Source organism: Heliangelus exortis, chromosome 1 (genome assembly GCF_036169615.1).
Source record: "Heliangelus exortis chromosome 1, bHelExo1.hap1, whole genome shotgun sequence".
NCBI classification, from domain to species: domain Eukaryota; kingdom Metazoa; phylum Chordata; class Aves; order Apodiformes; family Trochilidae; genus Heliangelus; species Heliangelus exortis.
In genome coordinates this window covers 91,462,493-91,486,459 of record NC_092422.1, presented here as the reverse complement: position 1 = coordinate 91,486,459, position 23,967 = coordinate 91,462,493, and the positions used below count along the sequence as shown (strand labels likewise).

At 34.5% G+C, this 23,967-nt stretch overlaps 1 protein-coding gene across 6 annotated transcripts in view; it reads left to right on the top strand.

Moving 5' to 3' along the window:
- Positions 1-23,967, top strand: part of ITSN1 (intersectin 1) — a 133,190-nt gene that overhangs the window by 61,237 nt on the left and 47,986 nt on the right. For all 6 annotated transcript variants that reach the window (XR_011727808.1, XM_071753819.1, XM_071753813.1 and 3 more), the window contains 5 exons: positions 3,637-3,724; positions 3,930-4,069; positions 13,883-14,004; positions 16,269-16,498; positions 17,872-17,993. Coding sequence is in view for 5 of the 6 variants with exons in the window: in XM_071753819.1 (XP_071609920.1) it covers positions 3,637-3,724; positions 3,930-4,069; positions 13,883-14,004; positions 16,269-16,498; positions 17,872-17,993 (702 nt within the window). In the remaining variant the exon portion in view is untranslated. The remainder of the gene's footprint in view (positions 1-3,636; positions 3,725-3,929; positions 4,070-13,882; positions 14,005-16,268; positions 16,499-17,871; positions 17,994-23,967) is intronic.

Sequence of the window (23,967 nt, the reverse complement as noted above, 5' to 3'; positions counted from 1 at the left end):
TACAAATGATCTAAGGTACAGTAACTCACTTCAGAAGCAGCTAAGCAGCTACTTAGCCATTGGTAGATAAATGTTATTTCAATGAGTTGAATGGAATTAAAATCCTGCTTTCATATCATTCATGTGAACTAGGTAGTTTTTGTTCAGTCAGCCTGTGTAGTAAGAAAAGATACAATACCTTTGGGTTTTTGTCATAATACAACAAATTAAGAAGGAAAAATATGTAACAGTAAAAAAGCTGTAAGTCATTGATGTTGTAGTGAAGATCAATGTGCTACAGTTCATATAGGTTCCCATTATAAAAAACATACTAGAAGAAATGAGGAAATGTTAGTGTTATCAAGAAATTGCAATGAGATACCACATCTGTGCCTAGCAAATGGAAGGTGGAAAACGGGAAATCAACACCATTGGATTGTAGTGTTGTAATGAAACAAGTAATGAGAAAGATAATCTACCTGGAACTAGAGGTGGTTAAGTGGCTTATTAAAATATACTAGATAAACAAGGAGCAGTGTTTTCTGTAGATTCATTAAGAATTTTTAAATAATTTTTCATCATATCCTTGGCTGATCGTAGATGTGCTTCTTCCTTACCTACAGCTCTTGGGCATCCATTTTAGCTGTATCACCACAATAGGAAAAATTAAGGAGGACAGAGGGATTCTTTACCTTCCTAACATTGAACTACTTATTACCCAGTCACAATGGTTAAAAAGCAGATTACTTTTTTTTTTTTTTTTTTTGTCTTCAGCATTTTGACATCACTCTGAAATTTTATTGAAACAGCTGGTAAAGTACAATGAATTTTGAGCATTTGTCTACATTTTAATCTTGTTATGGAACCACTATTATATTTATAGTGATTTGTAACTGTCTCTGGTTGTTGTAATTAGTACCAGATGCTATGTTCATTGACAGTGACTGTAAAAGCACTTCTGTAATAAAAATTATGTTTGCCTTTCTTGGCAGTTACTTTGTTGGATTTTTGGTTTTGAAGTGTGGTTTTATTATTTGGTTTCTTTTTTAATTTTAACAGCAATAGCTGTGGCTTTGTGGTATTGTATTATATTGTCTCAGGTGATCATTGATCTTTTCCACTAATATTTCAGTTTGTGTCGCTTGAGGGATTTATCACAATTGTGATCCCAGAAAGCGTCACCTAAGTGGTAGAAAAGGCCAAATTGTATCTGTCGAGAACTGAAAAGAGTGGATAGCTTTTTCCTGAAAAAAATATTATTTCCTCAAATATCCTGTAAATTTGACTAATTTCTCTAGGGTAAAATCTTTTACTGACTAAAGCAGGAAGCGTCTTTTAAGAAGTTGATTTTGATCCTCTAATCTCTGAAATAGATTAAAAAGTCAATGTTGTCAGTTGTCTTTGTAGGATGATAGATCTTCACTTGGAAATATTTCAGTTAAATAAACCTGACACTTGTTACAGAAAGATGATTTAGTTCTAAGAAGTAATTATTCTTCATCCTACTAATTAGTTTCAAGATGATGTTTAATCAAACTTGCGGAAGTAATTGTATAACAATCTTGGGTGATGAAAATTTGTACTAGTTATATGAGCCTGTGGTATCTGACAGATTGGTGTTTCCAGGGATATTTGGAAACACCTTACCAACACCATAAATGTGTTAGAATCATATTCATGCTGTATGCAGGGCTTGTGCTAGTTACCTGCAGGGATTATTTGCTTCCTTGATAAAAACTTTGTCTCCTTTCTCTGTTTTTAAATACTCACCAAACTGTTCTGAGGTGACTGGAGTTTAGAAGTAGTATGGCTTTAAAAATAAACAACTAAAATTACAGTTACATTCCACCCTGAAATACTGCCCTATGTTACTTCTTGTATGTGAGGATTATTATTTTTTTCTGTAAATCGCATTTTATTCTCACATCCATTCTGCTGTTTGGTTTGTCTAAATGATTCTTGAAATGGAATATCAAAATTTTTGTATCTTTTTGTCTTGAAAGGTGATTTCCTTTCCTCATTTACTTGAGGTTTATCCATCATTTAGTCTGTTAGATGTCACCTTTCTTGAATTTCTACTTGAAAACTTCATGATGCCTGTGTGCTATACTAATTTAATGATACTGTTTAGTTTTTTCATCTCAAACTATGGAATGGGGCATGTAGGTGTTTGAGTGGGGGAAAGAGTAAACACAAAGAACTGTGTTTTGTATGTTGCTGAAGAACATTGTAATGGTGATCATTGTGACCGAGGCAGACCCTCTCAGGCCCTCCACAGCATCCCCCCTGATTTAGAAAATACTGCCTAGTATATTGCTGTTTCTCATTTGATTCTATGTAGAGAATAATAGTCCTGTGATAGGAGCATCTGGACTTCAGGATATCCTTAAAGGGCTGAAAATGATCTGCTCATGTGATAGACAATGCAGCTGAATGTGAGGGGCACATGTAATTTACAATAGTCAAATATATAGTTTTCTTAATTTCAATAATCTGAGAATTTCTAAAGTCCATGACTCTGCTGTGCTGTCTAAGTATGTTCTTTGGAATATGAAGAGATCACAGTAGTTTGCAATCATTGTATAATCATAAAATCTGTGCTATACACTGCAGAGGCCCAATCAAAGACTGCCATTAGTAAAGTGGGACACCTACAATGTCGTGTCAGTGCTGCCAAACTTGTGTTCTTGTCACAAAAATTAAACACTTTTCATGGGTCTCACTCTAGTATTAAGCAATTAGGTGACGTTTCTTGTTAGGATCATATCACATCATTTGTAGTCCTTCATGACAAATTGAAATGGTCAGATACTTGATTCCTCAAAATTCAAGACAACTGCTGAAATAAGATGCTTTGTCTGAAAGCTGTGATGTTGACACACAGGTGGCTTTTCTGAAATAAGGTGTTTCACATCATGCTTCTATAATGTGTTATGACAACCAGAAGTTGGAGGTCAAGGCTTCTGAAAAGTGTCTGATATAACACTTCATCCTCCAGAGAGTGCAAGGATTATATATAAATATATGATCATCCAAAGGAGTACTTTCTGATCTGCAGAGTCTCCTGTGGTATATTGGTGAACAATGTTATGACTTTGCATTGAAACTGACAGAGATCGTAATTGTCTTTCAAGAGTGCTAAGTCAAGAGATTCAGAACTCAAATTTTCATCTAACAGAGCTTATGTTTCATGGCTTTTGGTCTTAATATATTCCTTTAAAGTGACAGACTTTCTCTTATCTTCTTTAAAGAAATTTTATATACTTATCTTTCTATTATTGATCAAAGTTAGTACTAATTTATTGAAATGAGAATTAAACTGTTACTAAGTGCTTGATTTATCCTTTCCTGAAATCTATCATTGTCATTTTGCCCTGAATTTAATGTAGTTTCAAGCCAAGTCATGTGTTCAATGAGAATTAACTCTCAAGTAATATGCTTAAATTTTATATAATCACTTTTTTTGGCAGAGAATTACTTCTGAGTGGTAGTGCCATATGGATAGTGGTTGGGAAATACCAATACTATCTAATTTAGTGAGAGAGGGTTATTTCAGAAGAAATGAGAAAGAGAAGTCTGAGGGCTAAGGTCATTCTCTACTCACCTTTTTGCCCGTTTCTCTTCTTCTTTTTTATCTCCTCATTATCCTCTATTCAGGAATCTCAGCAGATGCTTGGAAGGTTGATTCCAGAAAAGCAGTTGCTTAATGACCAGCTAAAACAAGTTCAACAGAACAGTTTGCACAGTAAGTATAGTTTTGTACTCCTCTGAGTTTGTATATATCACGATGCTGTTTTATAAAACATATATACAGCCTGTATATATGATGCACAGTGTACTCCATAATTTCTCTTTGTGTGCTGCAAGGTACATGCTGAAAAATGGTTCTTTCTATGACCTAAAATTCTCTGTGTAAGAAAAAACTTATTTGACAATATTTTCAAAAACAGGAGATTCTCTTCTTACTATCAAAAGAGCATTAGAAGCCAAGGAACTAGCACGTCAACAGCTTCGAGACCAGCTAGATGAAGTAGAAAAAGAAACCAGATCTAAACTTCAGGAAATTGATATTTTCAATAATCAATTGAAGGTAATTCTAGACTTTTTTTTCTTCTAAATTATTAACTTAACTATGGAAAAAATATTACACTTTTTTTTTAAAGAAAATACCATTCAGCGTCCAAACTCAGTCAACTTTATCTCTAGAATCTGTAAGAATAAATTTGAGCTCTGATTCCAGATCTATGATTGCTAATATGAAATTGCCAGTTTCTGCCATTTTGCATCAAAGAAGTGCAAGACAATAGTAAGTAAGCAAATCAGCTGGAATCAGTACTTCAAACTGAAGTCTTTAATAAAGAGACTTGATTTTCTACTGACACACAGAATTTTTATCTGCTGTTTGTAAGGTTATACTTGTTCCTGAATGTAGTTGTCTGTTGTTTGTGGCTTCATGCTTTATTGATCAGTCTGTTGTTAAAACTGTGATTTTTGTTTATTTCTGCACAAGAAAATTACAGAAATTACAAAAGTCAGTAGAGGAAGTGTTCTTCAGAAAGAAGTTATAAATCAGTCTTCAGTTACAAACTTTTATTACTGTTCATTTCTTCAGAAAGTATTCTAATGTTAAAATACTTTATCTGGTGATTGAACTGATGGTTTCCTCCTGAAAGATGACTGGAAAAATACTTAGTTTCCTGCAAGGTATATTAAATTTTGCTACAAGTATTAGAAGAAAAAGCACTATGATAAATACACTAATGTTTCTGTAGTTCTTTTGAAATTAGATCAACTATGATCAACTTATATGCTTTAGGATGGAAAGCATGTTTGAAGATAAGCTACAAATAGTTTGGTTTTGTATTAAATATGTTAATAATTATAGGAAAAGTTAAAAGCTGTAGACCATACCACTGCATGTTTCAAGGCCAACTCAAGGATGACTCTCAAGATCTTAGGCAGAGAAGCAGAAAGAGGAAAATCTCTGCAGAATTATAAAAGACACAGGACAAACAAAATATTCTCAATATATTTTAAAAGTATAAATACATATTTTTATATATATGCATAATTTATATGTACCTTTTGGACATCTTAATATATCATGCTTTTTGAGTGACATGATAAAATGACCAAAGGATATTAGTTCTAAAAGTAGTGTCAGCATTCAGTTTGATCATTAATCACCTAAACATCTTATAAATTGCCAGGGGTGTGAATAATCTTGATACTGTGACAGTAGCAAAAAATCCAAACCCAAAACAAACATGCAAACAAAATGTAATATTTAAAATACTGAATACTTAATACTTTGAAAATATGTATTAACAAAAGACATTTATCAAAATGCTTGCCATCTATCCAAGAATACCTTGTCTAACTGTAAAATATTTTGCAGTTTAATGGGAACAATGATTTCTGTGTTTAAGTCCTAGTATTTAGCATTTAAATCATACTTTAAATGCTTTAAAGCATATGTAAAGCATATGTAAAGTATGCTTTAAAGCATACTTTAAATGCTGAAAATTAGTTATGTAGACAGTTCTTTGGGAAGACTTCAGCAAGCTTCCTGGTCTCTGGCTTGAGCATATTGTATTCTTCATTTCATAATGTTTAGAAACAGTGCTTAATAGGAAGAGCACTTTTCCATGATGTATTTTGGTATTTTTGCCTCACTACAGCTTCCTGAAGAGATGAGTTTAAAAGGCAAATACAAGGCAGTGTGGCAGTTGTACTTCAGAAACTGGGGGATATGAGCTTAATTTGGAGAGAGTTCTATCTTTTCCATTTTGCATTTTCACTTGACATACAAGATGTATTTTTTGGTGGCCTGGGTGATTTCATGACTAGATATAAATATCAACAAAGGCATATATAACTTTTCATGGACTCAGCATGGAGTAGTTTAGTACTGACATTAGTACTGACACTGGAGAAACTTCTCAGAACTGTAGAATCATAGAATGCCAGGTTGGAAGGGACCTCAAGGATCATCTGGTTCAACCTTTCTGGGTAAGAACACAGTTTAGAAGAGATGGCCCAGCACCCTGTCAAGCTGAGTCTTAGAAGTGGCCAGTGCTGGGGTATCCAGCACTTCCCTGGGAAGATTATTCCAGCATCCAATTGTTTCTGTAGTGAAAAGTTTTCTTTCGATGTCCAATGGGGATCTCCCCAGGAGGAATTTGCACCCATTACCCCTTGTATTTTCCATCTGACGGCTTGTAAAAAGGGAGTCTCCATCTTCTTGGTAGCCACCCTCTAAGTATGGGAACATGGCACTAAGGTCTACTCTAAGCTTTCTTTTCTCCAGAATGAATAAACACAGTTCCCTCAGTGCTTCCTCAAATGACAGGCTTCTCAGTACTTTGATCGTTTGTGTCCCTTCTCTGGACCCTCTCCAGCCTGTCCCCCCGTCTTATTAGCATGGTGGGGACCAGAACTGAACACATCATTCCAGATGTGGCCTGGCAAATGCTGAGCAGACTGGGAGGATGACTTCTTTTTCTCTGCTGGTGGTGCCCTTGTTGATGCCACACAGCATCCTATTGACTTTTTTTGCTGCTGCAGCTCACTGTTCACTCACATTGAGCTTGTGCTACACCAGGAACCCTGGGTCCTTTTACACAGAGCTGCTCTCCAGCCAGGTGGATCCCAGTCTGTGCTGCTCTCCTGGGTTATGTTTTACCAGGTGCAAGAAGGTGCTGTATGTGCAGCAGTGATTTAATGGCTGTTGTTCTTGTGAAGAGAGCTCTCAGGATGCCTTGCTTTTGAGTCTTTACACATAAAGCTAATGAAAGCTTTTCTGGGACTCATAGGTTTATTAGGGTTTGTGTGAAGTGGAAACTCTGTTCTTAAGCCAAGGCAGAACATACCTATCTCTAAGGTAATAATATTGCTCAAAACAATGTAGTCTAGGAAACTGCATAAGACATTCACCTAAACAACCAAAAATCTGTCACAACTTTTATAAGCTGCCACTGGGAGGGTGATTTTTACATTTAAAATAGGTAGAAAGTAATTTATAAGTAACTGACAAATTAATAGATTCCCCGGTTAACAGAAGAACTTCTTGTTTGCTTATTAGTAACAGGATACATAAATACAGCAGGCTCATTTGGTGCTAAAATACCTTGCAACTTGTATATTTATCAATCAACTGTATAATGTGCACATTTGCATGTAAAACCTTTTCAAATATTGTCTCAAAATTCTCACCGTATCTGAGCTCTTAATATTATACAGGCTTATTATCTTGTAAAGCAAGGGAAAATATATCAAGGTGGGAAATGCAGAAATGTTAATTTTAAAATGTATATTTATTAAATAAATAAATTTTAAACTACCTTAATCAAGGCTGTTTTTAAATTATCTTGTGGGTTAAAATTGACACATCACTTTCATGATGAACTGTTTTTACCTTGTGCTTCAGTATATTAACTGAGATGCACATTTTTGGTGGTTCTTCAGACAGCAGGACCATAATTCACAGTGTCTTGTGCAGTTTTTTTTTCCCTGTCAACTGATGGAGAGGCACTTGCCTTGGTTCTTGCCTTATCTTCTATGATACAATTAGCACCACTTGAGAGGCAGAATATCACTGATACCACTTCCAGAAGAAAATAAATCTAAATGCTCTAGGTATATATAACAGCTTACAGTATTTTGCACTTATTTCCTACAGGGAGAGGAGTAATACATGTCTTGACTTAGTCAAAACAACTTAATAACAGAACCAAAACTGTAGATATGTAATCTACTGCTCTCTGTCAAGCTAGATTTGATGAAAGAGATGGTGAAGTTGACAGCAATGGTGAATTGTAACACTTTGTAATTCGTTGGGCTTTTTTACTTATTTGTTATGGATATTCGTGGAAACTAATGTTTCACTATATTTTATGCTACAGATCAGCTTGTAAACACCATAGTGGTATATGGTGGATTGCACTGCATTTGCCTCCATATTGCAGTTTTTATGTTCTGCAGTACACGAATACTTAAAACAAGTGTTAAATTACCTTGTCTTTGCTTCATGAATTAATAGACATACATGGGTGACTATGATAAAAATAAATGTTTTCCACTGGATCTTTTGTCATCCCTCCAAAACAATTGATTTAAATTTCTTGTCATTAGCCCTTTTTAGCTCAGTAACTTATGTTTCAAGTTAACGTGTAAGGAGTTGGAAATGTTCATAGAATTTGGTTCTTTTCCCAAAACTTTCTGGACTATAAAATGTTACTAATATTTCAAAGCAGGTATTCTCAAGTATCTTCATTGACTATCTTGGTTTCAGGAAAGGCTTAGTACTTGTTTGGCAGAGAAATACATACCTTAGCCTGCAGCTGGTCAGATATCCTTTTAAATAAATTTTGAAGCATTTTATCAGAGAAGACAATTGTCTTGTGGATTGTGCTGTATATATCAAGTAAGCAATTGAGTTGGAACAAGGTTTAAAGGTGGGCCACTTTTTGTCTTGAATTGTGATTGAAGAAATCTAACTTCTATTACTCTTTAAAAATCTTAGCCTAGGAATCTAAGAATTAAATCAGTGTAGTTATTAGTAAAATATAACTAGGCACTTTTAAAATTTTATCTACTTTATAAAACAATTCTATAGAATAGAAGGCTTTTTATTAGGATTCCTGTTTATATACATATAGTTCTACTGTGATTTACTTTACGATTTCTTACTACAGCCAGTGTGAATTTACATTTAAATTTCACAAAAGTCACTTACTACACACTGTCAAAGCAATTAAATAATTCTTAATATGTCTCCAAAGGCCAATAATAATTTTCTACAGCATATAAGAATCAAGTATTTAGAGCTTATCTGTGTTACTGTATAGGAGAAGACAACTAAGTTAGTGTTTATGAAGTACGTGAGTCTTGCTGAGAAGCTATTCTCAGAGTCTGGAAAAAGCGGTGAACAAGTATAAACAAGTTCTTAAAAATGTTTTACTTTTTGTGTCATGTTCCAGTTGTTGTCAGTCCCTGTCTAGTCAGTGTGCACTGGACAAGTCTTGCATATGAATGCCTGTTTACATTTGAGCATTTCTTTCTTCCAGTCAGTGGCAATGGAAGATGCAATGCTGCAGTGCCTGGCAGTTCTCCTGGGCTGCGTCAACTACTTAGACTCCTTTCTAAAGGTCTCCATGCCATACTCAGGCACTACACAGCTATCTCAGTCTGAGTGATGAACCTCCTCCAGTTATGTGCTTCACTTTACCATAAACAGATGAGTGTGCAGTGTTTACTGAGGTGCTAGCACTAAAACGTAACTAAGAGAAGAATTTATAATTTGATTCCTTATCTAATCCTTACTGCTTAGATGAGGACTGTGCCTTGAATTGCAACCAGGGCAAGGTACTAGTTAGCTATTTTTTCATCTTTTGCTTATCTTAAATTTCAAGGTTTTAAGTTCATTTTGGTCATGATGTTCAGAATTTTTAAAAAGAGGACACTTTTATGTAAACTATTCTTACACAGCACTGTAATTTGCGATTCCCAGGCATGAGGGGGATGGCAATACAAGTCCTTTTTTCGAATCCCCCATAGCTATAATATGGGGTGAAAGGAGGAACTATCTCTGCCAAGGGCAAAGCAAGTGCTTTGGGAGCTGCAGAATGGGGTAGAAGAGTATTGCTGTGAGAAAGCCTCAGTGAGCACAGAACTGGAGGGTTCTTTCCTCTGGTATCAAATGCTCTGGTTTCTCTCAAGGGAGATTTGATGGAAACCTTGTGCTGTAATCCCTTGAAGTAAACTAAATTATGTTGTCTTTTTTTCAAAAGACAGATTTTAGTGTTAAACAAAGACATTTCTAATGTTAAGGTTTTCATAGCAGTATGTGTTGTCTGTATACAGTGAATATTACTCTGCTGTACAAAACTCCTATTTTGATTCATATCCAATACTGTGTGGGTACCTAAATGTGGCTATTGTAACATCTCAAAATTATACTTGTTAGTCTGTTTGTGAATTAAGTGGAGAGGCAACAGTTTCTCTCTTCTTTTGAGGTAAGAAATGCTTTGTCCTGCACACCCAGAGCAGACAAAGCATCATTATGTCTTTGAAGTTACAATATAGGATTTGTAAATGTCCAGCTTTTAAGTTGCTTGTGTCTGTAAAAGATAAGTGTAGGACTGTGCTGATGATTCAGCTGGCAAATGTTTCATTCTGTTGAATGTTGAAGTGTTACTATAATTTTGTTCAACTTGTGTCCTAGAGCACTGTGGGAGCTGCTGATTCTTTCTCCCCCATCCTCCCACTGGTACTTGGCAGAGCAACAGACTGCCTATCTGTTACATGAGATACCAATCAAATCTTTATTTCCTCCTAGCTAATACAAGGAAGAATACATATTGCTTTTTTAATCTCCAAAAATATTCTGCCCAGTGCTAGCAGTATAAGCTTAACTGTTACGTGTGGGTGACAGAAAAAATCTCTTCACAAAGTACTGAACTAGCACATTTGCTTAGCTGGGCAGAAATAATATGTTAAAACGTCTATGGAAAACTCCAATAATTATGAAAATGTCCCTTGTGGTCCTAGCTTAACTAAGCCTATAGATAAAATGACAAAATAAGCAAACAAAAGAATTTAATTATTTGGATCAGAGTTGGCAGCAGTTAATGATCCTGATGTAGGTATGCAGCATGAGAAGCCAGCTGCTTCAGACAGCCATGGAGGCATGGCTCATTGCTACGACTTTCACAGTTTTCTACTTGGCAGTAAAAGTGGCATATATTGCACTTTTATTGGTGAGATAATCTTACACATCTAATCTGTAATTAAAACACAAAGTTTGGGCTAGCCTGGTAGCTGGACATGTAGTGGAAGTGAACGGTGCTGGGTGCACTGGTATCTTGTAAGTTACAGTTTGTTTTTATGTATCTGCAAATTCAGGAAGTTTTTCTTTGCAGTTTACAAATTTCTTCTTAAAATTAAGCTGAGATACTTGCATTTGGGTTGTCTTACTTGAAAGTTTTGAGATTTATTGTTTATTTGTTCTGTTTTTTTTTTTTAAACTATGATACCCTTTATACGCTTCAAGAATTCGAGTTTCTCATTTTTTGCCTAGTGATTATTTCTATTATACAACTGAAGCACCAAAATTTGGGATAAAGATGCCAAAGGAAGAAAAAACAAAGTTGGGATGCAGTGTTGTCTAAATAGCTTAAAATTTTCCAAGTAACAACACTGCCTGTTACTTAGATTTCTTAGATAAGAAATCTAAGTTTGAACATAGATATCCAACCATTTGCAATTACAATCTTCAGTGTTGCCTTATCAGAAATGCTACCACAATGTTCTCTGTTCAAAAGCAAGAGTAGTTCTTGTCAGCTAGAATTCAGAATCTTGAGCTTTTTAGTGTGCAAAGTGATAGGATAAATGTGAAGCTAGAGCAAGTAGAACAACAAGGCATTTCTAGCTGAAAGCCTGTGCAAAAGCCTAAATAAATGTAGGAGTCAAACCTCTGTCTTGGATAGCAGTCTCTTTGCCCAGAAAACAGAAACATCCTGTTAAAAATCATGAATACTAGTTAAGATACTCAGTACTTCACAAAAATAGTATTTTGAGCTTCAAGAGCTTTGTAGATACTGAAATTTATAGATTTACAATCTACAAAAATTCTTAATATTATTGGCCAGGTGGAAAACTTCTTTCAACTGAGCCAATTTCTAATCTATGTCCTTTCAGGTGGGTACTTGTAAGTCACCCTACTGCTAATGTTCTTATGGTTGTATATTTGTCCTTTGCACTTGTATATATATTTTGATAAAAATAAGGGTTCAGGTATTATATAGAGCAAATGAGGACGGTGATTCCCCCAGAGAAGTTAATTTGAAACAAGGGTCAAATCTTTTGTACCTCAATATATTACAAGTACAACAGCACTGAAGAATCTGAATTAATAACATCCAGTTACTGGAAATGACTGCTGTAGTTAACAGATCAGAAATCTGTATTTCAATCAGAGGCCTCCTTTAGCTTCAGGTACAGCTGACCAACTGTGTGTTCACTGCAGTCTCCTGACCCCTTTATTTTCTCATTATTCTTAATGGGCCAACTACTTAAACCCCATCACTTTCAATATTGCCAATGTATTTCCTTTTTAGTAGCCCTTTTTCTTAGTCCAAAGAAAAACTATGCATGAATGTTTAACTATGGGCATTCAGAGTTAAAAATTTTTCCCAAAGGCGATATCCTGCCTCAGTAATTCCGGTGATTTTACAAGAGTAGTTTATTTTATATTCTGTAATATCCTAACTATCTACTAAGTTTCAGTGTGACTGTGGAAAATAATTATGGCCATAAAATATGTTATTGTCCAAATTATCTCCATATTTTTGTGAGCTTCATGGCCTTAGCAGAGTTTTAATTAAAACTTGTATAAGAACTGATTCTCTCTTTAATGATGTTCAATTCAGTTTTCATTTCAATTTCATTGAAATTGAGGATCATTAATAAAATTAGACTGATTGACAGGACTTGAGGTTCATCTTAATTCTTTTAAACTTCTCATCCATCTATCATAAGTCTATCAAAGGCCATGTGCTACTCCTCTTTGTAATGTAGTTATTTTGACATCTTAAAATTTGATGTTGCACAGTTCACAGTAATTCAACATTAATGTCTGCATTGCTTTCATAAACTAAAATTGTAGGCTGCAAGAGCAGCCTGTAAACAAACAAGTATTAACTTTCAACTTTTATGTAACTATTGCTAAGAAGTTACTTATAATATTGTGAAATTAACTTACTGAAACCTTTCTCATTTTGGCCCTTTGAATCACTTCATGTTTAGGTTTTGATTTTTTTTTTTTATTCATACTCAGTTTTCTACACTTCTGTCAGTATGTGAGGATAATTACAGGAAGTTTTCATCTGGCAAATTTGTAGATCGTGAATTTCTGAATAACTAAATATTTTCAAGATTAACTGTTTAAGTCCCTGAATGAAGTTACCGCTTTTCAGGATACAAGAACTAAACAAAAATGCACGATATAAATCATAACATCTCAATAGAAGCAGACATTATTAAGACAAAGGTTTAGAAATAATTTCCTACTAGAAACTTCTGCATATTTTTGTCTGTACTAGATTGTCATGGAAAACATAATTTTTCAAAGTGAACTATATTAAATTAAAAATTCCTATTGCCATAGGTAAAGTTATCCTTTTTTTCCTTGTAATACTGAGGAGTTCAGATGCAAAATTCTAGGTTATACAAAGAGATTAAGGGTAAAATGTGTATTTGTGTTAATACGTGTTAATGTGGAAAGCAAATCTTGAGGAAAATATGTTTTTTAAAATATTATTTATATTCTAAATGTTTCAGACAATGTCTTTCCAGGTAATTAGAGTAAAACTGACTTGTATATGGATGAATACATGCCATGATTCATCCACAAGACACTGCTTAAGGAATTCAACCTCCTGTATTTAAAACAATCTTGAGGTTTCTTCAGTAAATCCCCATTAGTTTAAAAATCAATTAACTGAAACACTTGCTATTACAAGCAGCACAGAAGGCAGGTTCTTGTATGGAATTTAATAAATTAATTCGGCGAACCAGCAAACAAAAAAAAATCTAAATGGCTTTTAAGATTAAGCTTTGTCAAACTCTAGTCAGCTTTTGAGTGTCCCATAAAAATTTTTTTTCTTGTTTCTTAACCTTTTAACATCTCGGGTTATATGGATCAAAATGGGAAAAGAGTGAATAGTTTATAGACCTTTGAAATATATCTTAAATATCTGCCAATGCATTTAGCAGTGCTCTAAGTTGGAACATAGATATCCAACCATTTGCAAGTTTTGTTACTTCACAAGGAAATATATGGGATCATTAGTTATGATTCACATAGTATGTATGTTTACACATACTTCAATTTTTTATCTAGGAGCTGAGAGAAATACATAACAAACAGCAACTACAGAAGCAAAAGAACTTGGAAGCTGAGAGGCTGAAACAGAAGGAGCAAGAAAAGAAGACAGATCTAGAAAAGCAAAAGGAAGCTCAAAGGTAAGAAGCAGCTCTAATTTAAGCCTTTTCTGTATATATTTTAGTGTGCAAACAATTTTGCAAACAAGTAAAATAAACTTTGCATTCCCAGGAGCATAATCTGATCTCAAATAATGTTTCAGCAAATGGAAAGACTACCGAAGACCAGCTAGATCAGGTTTCATTGCAGTGCATATGATCCCTTTTAAAACTCAGGGAATCTCTGAAATTATCTCTGAGGGAAAAGTGTGCTATGGAGATGAGCTTCTGCATCTCTCTATGACTTCTGGTTGTCACTGATACCTACAGATTTCAGCAGTGTTACTTAAGTGTGCAGTTTACACCTAGCAATTGTGCAGTTTTATGCTCTTAATGTAGACAGATGTTGATTGACAGATGCTGCTCAACAGTTGCAAGCAAAGGCCCAGGAAGAAGAGGTCTTAAGTTATTGTTACAGCATTACATGGATTACGTCCTAAAGTGAAATGATAGCTTGTGCTCCTTGGTGTGATACAAGTTAATTTTTAAATTTCAGGCAAAACCAAAACAAGGTCTCAGTGAAAACTGTGTCTTCAAACAGAAATCTTACACACAAAAAGCAAATTATGTTTAGATGATTCTTAAATAATTTTCTTAAAACTTATGTCTCTAAAATACTAGAAATCAAATTCAGAAATAGCAAGCCTACTAAGAAAACAGCTTTGACTCACAAAGAAATAGCTCCACTAAATATCGTGGTTATGTTGGAAATTTCCTTGAAAACAAGAAGGCTGCTGAGGTACTGGAAGCAAAGGAACACTAAAAATATTCTATTTCAGAATATTAAATACAATACTCTTATTTCCTTCCAGAAAAATGGAAATTTAGAAAATAAAAACATTTAAAAATGGAAATATTTCTGTTTTGGAAACTTCATGTCTGACTGTTCCTGCTAGTTGAACATTCAGACATTATTGGTAATACATAACTCTATGCTCCCCGAATATACAAGCTTCTAAATAACAGTAAATGGTATATTTGATAATGAGCCATCTTCCAGTCGTACTGATAGACAAGAGGCACCAAAATGAATAGGGTAAATGTTTAATATTCATAACCTGGATACTGGCCCATAGTGTTTATGGGACTGTTGCCTTTTAATAGCTTTAGTGAAAGCAAAGAGAATTATCTGAGGGTGCAAATATGTGCACTTTAACCTTTGGATTAATGGATATCCTCAGTCACTTTATACTGAGAACCATCTGAACATTTTTCTGTTGTTAAATTTGAACTGAATTGTGCATTAACATGTGTGAACTTAACTGAGCAAGCAAATATACAGACATAACACATTTGGGGATGGTAGAGGTCTTTTTGCAGACCTCTTATGGCTTATTAGTCTTAGTTATTTTAAGGCTAGTTCTATGCAGATTTGCATGATTGTGGGAGTAACATACAGTTCAGAAGGGAAGGAATCTCCTGCATTTGAACAAAATTAATGGAGCTTCATCCTGTTGTTTAGCATAAGAACTCCCTGAGTGGTATAATGCATTGGTGAGACAAAAAAGGAAATTAAAGAGTAAATACAAGTATAGGCAAATCCCAGATTAGAGGTCATTATCCACAAAAATTAAGTCATTGGGAAAATTAAGAAATTGGGCTATATTCTAAGATACCTGTGTAAAGTTTCATACAATAATAAGAAAAACACAGTCTTGTTTCATGTCTTTATAGAGAATAGATCACAGAATCAGTAAACAAGGTAAACTTCAGCATTTACACATCTCTGAAAACCTCTGACAGGAAAAAATAGTGCTGCATTTTTTTTCACATCTTACATTCAGCTCCAAAACATAACTAGTTAATAATTTCTCAGGTTGCTCTGTACCTCTATAGGACTTTGTGTATTCTTAAGGTACAGAACTGATATGTCAGTTAAATAAAAAAATATATCCAAGGTAGTTTTTTAAAGGCAAAAGTAATGCATCTCAAGGTAATGGAGGACTGTGCTTGGTAGTAAGTTACATGAAATGGTGTTCTCTCACTTGTCTGAGAGTTACAGCTCTTTCTTTACGAATATGTACAGAGTCACAGTGAATATCTGAATATTTCTCTTGTGCCCTCTAGGAGTTATTGTGTAAGAAGATGCTGTGCAGTGGTTGATAACTCACTAAAATAAAATTAACAGCTTTTGCGGGGTATACAAAAGCCACGAAGAATACTGTAGATCACACTCCAGGGCAACTAAGTTTTATGGTCTTATATTTGACTGCCTTAAAAAAAAAAACCAATTAATTGTCCAACAGGCGAACCCAGGAACGAGATAAACAGCGGCTTGATCGAGTGCAGCCAGAAGAAGATCTTCAGTGGCAAAAAAAAATCCAGGAAGATGAAAAGCAAAAAAGGGAAGAAATAACCAAGAAGAAGGAAAGTGAGGATAAGGGGAAACAGGAAATGCAAGAGAAACTGAGTAAGCTTTTCCAGCCACATCAAGAGCCAAACAAGCCAGCTGTGCAGGCTCCTTGGTCAAATGCAGGTAGGAGAAAAAAGAAAATATCAAAGAATACTGTTGCACATGCCTCTTGAACAATTCTTTCTGATTTGTCTTCCCATTTAATACAGAAGAGTATTATCTTTCAAAATTGGATTGCTAGTCTTACTAAAGTAAATCATGTATGGATTGAGCTCTAGACTCCAAGAAGTTGTTCATTTAGGCTTCACTGGTGTTCCTAAATGTTGATGTTTTAGCAGGGTGTGAAGCACGGTTGATGATAGTCACAGTGCTGATAGAAGAGAGAATCTTAGCCAATTAGTAAATTGTTCTGAGATCTTCATGGAAGATGTCAAAAATTATTTCTGTACAGTTTTCTTACAGTTCTTATTTTGGTGTGGATTATATGCATTTGCAATTTTTAGAGCAGTAGCAATACAGTAGTAGTTATAGTAGTTATCCTTTTTCCTCTTACTCAGGCACATTTTTTACTGAACAAATAACCTGAAGTCTAAGATTTAATCCCCCTTTTTTCTGCTGCATGCGTAACGACTTTCAGCTGAGAGCTTTTTCTCTGCATTGTAACCTAATTTTCATCCCTACTGGGAAGCATCGTTCCCCCTTAAGTTGTTTTGATGCGTAAACAAGATAACTGATTACAGGTGTAATACTTTTTAAATATTTGGTGAAAAGATTGCATAAAGTGGAAATTACCTTCTATCTTTGAGTACAAGTCTAGACAATCCAGTATTTCCTCTTCCTAGGTTTTCTTTGTGCAGAGTAGCAAGGGACACTTTTATGACTGAATAGGCAGAAAAGGGAGGGCATTATATAAGAGAAATTTAGCTTATCCTTAGGGTTTTCCTGTATTCTTCTTTTCTAATAATGCATCTTTAGCATGTCGTTTTTTAAAAACACCATCTATAAGTGATCTCTCTTCAGCCAATCTGTATATACTAGGATATTTCAAAACAACTGTCTTGGAAGTAAGTAATCAGGCTGCAAATGAAGCTGCTATGCTGACAGGGTATAAAAGTATCTGGGATTGCATTGATGTATGCGAGAACATCACTGTTTGAATTGAACCTATGGCTGGTCAGATTCAACCTACAAAATCACTGAAGCATTTGAGATTTCCTATGTTGCATAAACAGTACATAATGCTTTCTGTGAAAAGTGGTGTATATAACATAAACATAGTTAAAATATAGTAATATTAAGTTAAAAATTGTAATAAAATTGAATGATAAATAACTCGTTTTCATATTTACTCCTATGTAAACTGGGAGTAATATACTCTATACAGACAATGTAAGGTTTGCTAATTTTGCTCTCTTCCACCTCATTTTTCAAATATTTAATAAGAATGAGATTTTATTTTATTTGTATCTGTGGTTTTGTTTTTTTTCTTTGCTCAGAAAAAGCTCCTCTAACCATTTCTGCTCAGGAGGATGTAAAAATAGTGTATTATAGAGCACTATATCCTTTTGAATCCAGAAGCCACGATGAAATCACTATTCAACCTGGTGACATAGTCATGGTAAGAAGTGATTGTGATATTACTTGAAAAAATCACTTGCACTTGTGTGATTGAAAATTTGCACTTGTGTGATTGAAATTTTATATGGCAAGATTTTTTATAGACTTGAGAAAAATACTTAGGTGAATACCAAAACAATGTGATACGACATAGTAAGCCTATTATAATATTGGGTAACTTCTTACACTTCACTTTAAGTGTAAGGTTATCTATGAGCTGGTTCTGTCTGTTAGTATGCTGAGCTGTGTGTGTCTGTCCATGTGTTTGAAAAGGTTCTGATACAGCAGTTATCTCAGTGAGAAGTTTCTTGTCCTCCAAGGTGCCTAGGAAATAAAGTTAACCCTTGTTTTCAAATGAGAGGGTGGCTATAATGTGTGGAATCAAAAACTGCCTTCGATAAATAAAGTTTTTTTTTCTAATACAAAATTTATCATACATTATGTCATATGTGAAGCAATTACTCTAAACTACAAGATGGCCAGACTGCTATCACAACCACATCAACAATAACATGGTCTCTGTATTGTCGTGCAACTTCATTAATACTGGAACTTTTTATACAGCTCTTCGGGTGACAGTGTTTGACGTAATGATCTAATACAATTGTAACATGGAATTGTTTGGTTGATAATGTACTCTGTTCTTTTTTTTTCAATCTACTTAACACATTTGTGTTAAGTAATTTTTTTTACATTTATTTTAAAGAGTATATATAGTAAATAAAATGTGATTCCTAAAAAATGGAAATCTAAAACCTAAAAATTTAGTTTCAGGTGTGTTGATACAGAATAGTTTACTTTCTTTTTATTAAGTAGGTGATGAGATAAGGGGATAGGATCAGCCTATGTCTGTCATGCTGAACTCTGTGGTGATATTCTGCTTTTGTCTCTATCTCTAAAATAATAGCTCTGTTGTTAACGACTTCAGGTATTTTTTATATATGTAAAGAAATTACTAGTATGACATTAAGATACATATGTCTATACATAATGGTGAAACTATTAAATAATAGTCTAACTATTAAATAATACCTTGCTCACTGTAGGAAAGCATTATTAATTAGAGTGTGTTCTACTACACTTTGTAGACTCATAAGTTGTAATAGTAACTATTTTTTTAAAATCATGCACCTTCAACTCTCAACCTATTTTTTTTTATTGGCTTGGCTTTTTAATTGATTGAACTGTGTCACACTGAAGGAATGACTTAAAAAAGAGAGGTACTTGGGTCTCCTTAGGCTATTGAAAAACACTGTGTCTTGCTTTCTTGGGAAGTAAATTGTAGCCTAGACATATAAGTAACTGTTTTTTCCTTGAAGAAGGTAGGCTTGCAGGGAAATAGTATTTTTGCCACAAATATGTGATTTTAAAAAGCACTTCACACATTTTGAGGTAATCTGAGTCTTCGTATATGTTAATCTGGATTTACATTTAACTTACTCTACAAAACTACTCTTAACTTTCTTTATTTAACTTACTTTTTGACAATAATTAAACCTGATGACTGATTCTTGTGGGATTTAACTCCTGCTCTGTTAGTGCTTGCTTAAATAGGCTAGTCTTAGAAAAATTAATGTGTGAAATGTGTTATAATTCTGCCTTGCTTTAAATCATTGCTTTCCTGGTGGAGGTTAAAAGGGAATGGGTAAGTGTGCTGCATCACTGTTAGGAAGTTGGTGAAATTTATTCACTTTCATAAATATGGATTTTCTTACCATGTAGTTGACTTGTTTTTGAATTCATCTTGGGTAAAAATAAAAAATTAGCTTACATTGTCAAAAGTAGTTTAAGTGGAATGGATGAGAACTTACTTTTGATAATGGCATTTAAACTCCTAGATGCTTCTCTGTCCTTAAGTGTTTGTCGTGTCCTGTGGTTCTAAAAGATTACAGTCACTTATGTTTTTATGAAAGTAATAATTTACAAGCTTACATGTTAAAGTGTGTCTAATTTATGACATAAATGCAAATCTGTAGTTAAGCTGACCTATACAGTTAGGAGCTTACTGTGTATGTCAGCATAAGTAGAATAGCTGTGTTCTAATATTGGCAAATCTAACACTTCTCCATTGTAACACTTCTAAATGGTTTTGTGTGAGGCTTGTGCAATCAGGTCATATAATGATACAGTTGTACAGAAGATACCACCCAAATTGTAACTGCTGTGAGCAAAGAATCCAGATGAAGCCCAAATCCACTGACTACACACATGGGAACCAGGCCTAAATCCTGGATGTAAATAGCACTGCAGAATTCATTATGTCAGAATGACTTGTGGCTTTAATAGATGTATAGCTTGTAAATAGTTTTTACAACAGTGTAATGCATTCTTACACTGTGCATGAATCTTGAGAAATGTCTGGGTGGAAATGAGGGAGAAGGATGAGGGTTTATTCTGAAAGAAAAAGTATTTGCAAATTTGTGGAGGCTTTACTTCTATCTGACCTTCCCGTACACATCAGTTGTGTATAGGACTGATGTATCTTGTGTAAAGGTTTAGAGACTGGGTGGGATGTGGACTATATATATTTTAATTCTTCCACTTTTTACTTACATGGTTTTTCTGTTTTCCCTTAACTTGAATTTCTGTTTTCTCTGCCTCTTACCTTTCTATGTAGTTTAAATTTCTTTCACTGTAAGATACATTGATTTATAATCCTAACTATAATTTCACCAAGCTTTTGTCTGGGAACAAATGTTCTGAGAAATATTCAAGAAAGCCATGCCTCTTTCTTTTCTGTTCAATAAGTTAAGTTTCTATTATGTGTATGATTATATGTATAGAACGTATGGAATTCTTTTTCTTTGAGTAGCTCTTAGCAAGTCCTGCTGGACTTTGTGGCTGTTAAGCTCCAGCTTGAAGTAAATGAATGAGTTCTATTGTTGCTAGTAATTATAACAGAGCTTAAATAAGTATAACTCAATGAAATACAGGTGAATTCTTGAATTGCTGAACTGTAGTGGTTCTGATAACAGCAGAATTTTAAGTTAAACAGGAGGTTCAGAAAGAAGCTTCCATGGAAAAGTCTATGACTATTTCATAATGATAGTTTGTCATCAGTCTTGTGAGTTATTGATTATGGGAGGCAGAATTAATGTTCTTTGTATTAGACACATAGACAGCCTTGCTCTCTTAGATCCTGTGTAGGCACAATCACTATATTGCTTCTGCCTTGCAGAGCTCACATTCAACATTACAACAGGAATTCCAGTAGTCTCAAGGGATCTAGATCTAAAGTCTGCGAGTGGAATAGAATTAAAGTGCTCGTTTAATGGATAGATAGTTGAACAAACCAGACAGTGGTGCACTGTTTAGTTTTCATTGAAAACTTTTTGTGAGAGTACATGGCACACAAGCCAGGTCAAAGGGGAGCAGTGCAAATCCAGCTCATCTGTTGACAGAGACACTGACTCCACCTGTGTTGGGTTTCCTGCTGAGAGTTGTGTTGCTGTGACTCCTGACACTCCTGTCACAGGAGTTAAGGAGCTGTAAGCTGTGGCTGTAAAGTGTGGCTGAATAAATAAATAAAATAACCCCCCACTCACTGTGATGCACTTTTAAGGTTTACATTCAAAGTCTAGTTTTATTTTGGGAAAAAAGTAAGCTGGGATAGTTTGTCGTAGAGACTTGGAGAGGGTGGGTGTAAACTGTAAGGAAATTAGAACAAATGAATTTTTAAAAGTTTAAAGGAATTTATTTAAAGTTCCAGTACTGTACGGCAGAAACAGATGAACACTACAATTTATATGAATAACTGGGAAAGCAGATGTTGTATGAATTACAAAATTAAAATTATCCTTCAAAGTGTCTGTTTTGAGTATACATAGGAAAACTAATTGGATTGAATAAGCATAAATTTGAATATTCTAATAGGCTGTTTTATACATTATTTTAACTCCAAACTTTTCTAAAGAGACATTTTTGTTGTTTTTAAAATTCATTGATAGTTTTATTTTCTATGCTTGTACAAAGATATCTTTCTGAAAAATTACAGTGGTTTCTTGATGGATGTGATTAATTTTAACAATGTTCTTTTTAGAACATCAGCATAACAGATTTTTGACTTTTCAGTGCTGATTCTTTTGTTTGTTAGTGATTCTGATTACTACCTGACCAACTGAATGAGAGCAGAGACTTTGTGACTATTTTATTGTTTAAATTATTCAGCTTGGCATCAGGTGCTCCTGATCCATGTTGACTTTTCTCTCCCAAGGCTCACCCTCTGCTGTGACCCTTCCATCACTCATACTGCAGCTTTAACAATCCTATTCAGTGCTGCAGTGGAAATTTTGCTCTGCACTGCAGTAAGACCATGTTGAACCAGTCAGGCATGTAGTCCATTTATTCCTGGGTTTGCCTTGGGTTAATAGGAGCTGAGACAGAAGATGCACCCAACAAAAAGCTGAAATAATGGATTGTTTTGACCAAAAGAGGAGTGTGGGATAGGAATTACAATAGGAGGCAGTCAAAGAGTCAATAACTGGCTTAAGCAATGCAGTCTATCAGCAGCTCAAATTTTAGTGGTCCTGGGACAATCAGAGGCAGAAGCTTTGCAGTTTCTTCAGTTTCAGTCACTTTGGGACAAAAGACTGGTCCTACCTCTAGTCTAGAGCAACTAGATTGCACCCTTTGCTGCTATTTTTTTTTCCTCCAAACAAGTAGCTGATTGGATTGTATTTGTTAAAATCAATAGAGATGTGTTTCCAACTGTAGAGGCATCTAGCTCATGACACCACTAAAGGCTGTTTTCATAGAATGTCATATACTGAAAAGTCCTCTGACCGAAGAGGGTACTTTAGCTCATGAAACATTCTGTTATCAATAAATCCCTTACAGTGATAATGGATTTTTAGGATTTTTAGGATATAGTGCCAGGTGATTTAGAAGTATAAATTTAAGCATCTCTGACTGGTGCACTGTTCCCTGCCACAGTTAACTCTGGAGTTACACTGTTGTTTCTTTCTTTTATGTATTTTGAAATGCTGATTGTTATTGGCATCTACAGAAATTCTTGCCAGTAGCCAGCCACTGTGTAGGGCTGGTCATCTGGCTTTTCATTACTGGGCTGGTTTTACTGCTGACTTGACCATTGTTGGGCAATGTGCAGCTACACAAAGCAGATTGTTGTACAAAGTAGGTGCTATTTACATGTCAAAGGTACCAGCCTTATCCATATATAAGGTTTGCTTGAAAACAGATTCTTTTGATCTATCAAAGATATTAAATTTCACACCAAATTTAGCAAAATTCTTACTGAATACAGTGATTCCCTTTTTTCTTCTAAAAAGTTTCTGCAACTGACATTACTTTGGAGGTCTTTAGCCACCCTGTCAATTCACCAGGGATTCCTTCTGTGATTCATGCTGAATGTGGTTATCTACAGCTCACAGATTTTAAACTGATCACTTTTGTTGAAATAATGAACTAAGACAGTAATCTGTAAGTAGAGCTTGGGGAACAAATGTGTGAAGCATTTAAGAAAACTTAACAGAAAATTGTGAAGTCTGCAAAATTGTAGCTTAATGGGCTTATAATAATCAATAAATATATAATAAATTAAAATACAGGTGGAAATATAGACCAGTTTCATCCTGTCCCATATGACTTGGAAAAGACATCAGAGTGAGGGGAAATAACAGGGGCCTGATAATTTATGCATGAAAACTTACCATGACATTGCTTTTTATAAATACATAAATACATTAGCAATTCTGTGGATTTGTATTGAATTTTTGATGGGGATTTTTTTATTATTATTTTTTATTTTGTACTTATTGCAAAAGGACATCTAGGAAAATGTGCTCAAAACTGTGTCTTGTGTTAGTTAAACTAGAAATTGGTGTTTAAGGGGTTTCTTTAGAAGTCACTGCTCCCAAGTCTACTCTACTACGACATACTTACAAGAAACTGCTAAAAAACCTACTTAGCTTATTTATTAGGACTGAAATAAAACTTTTTTTTTGCTTATCACCAAA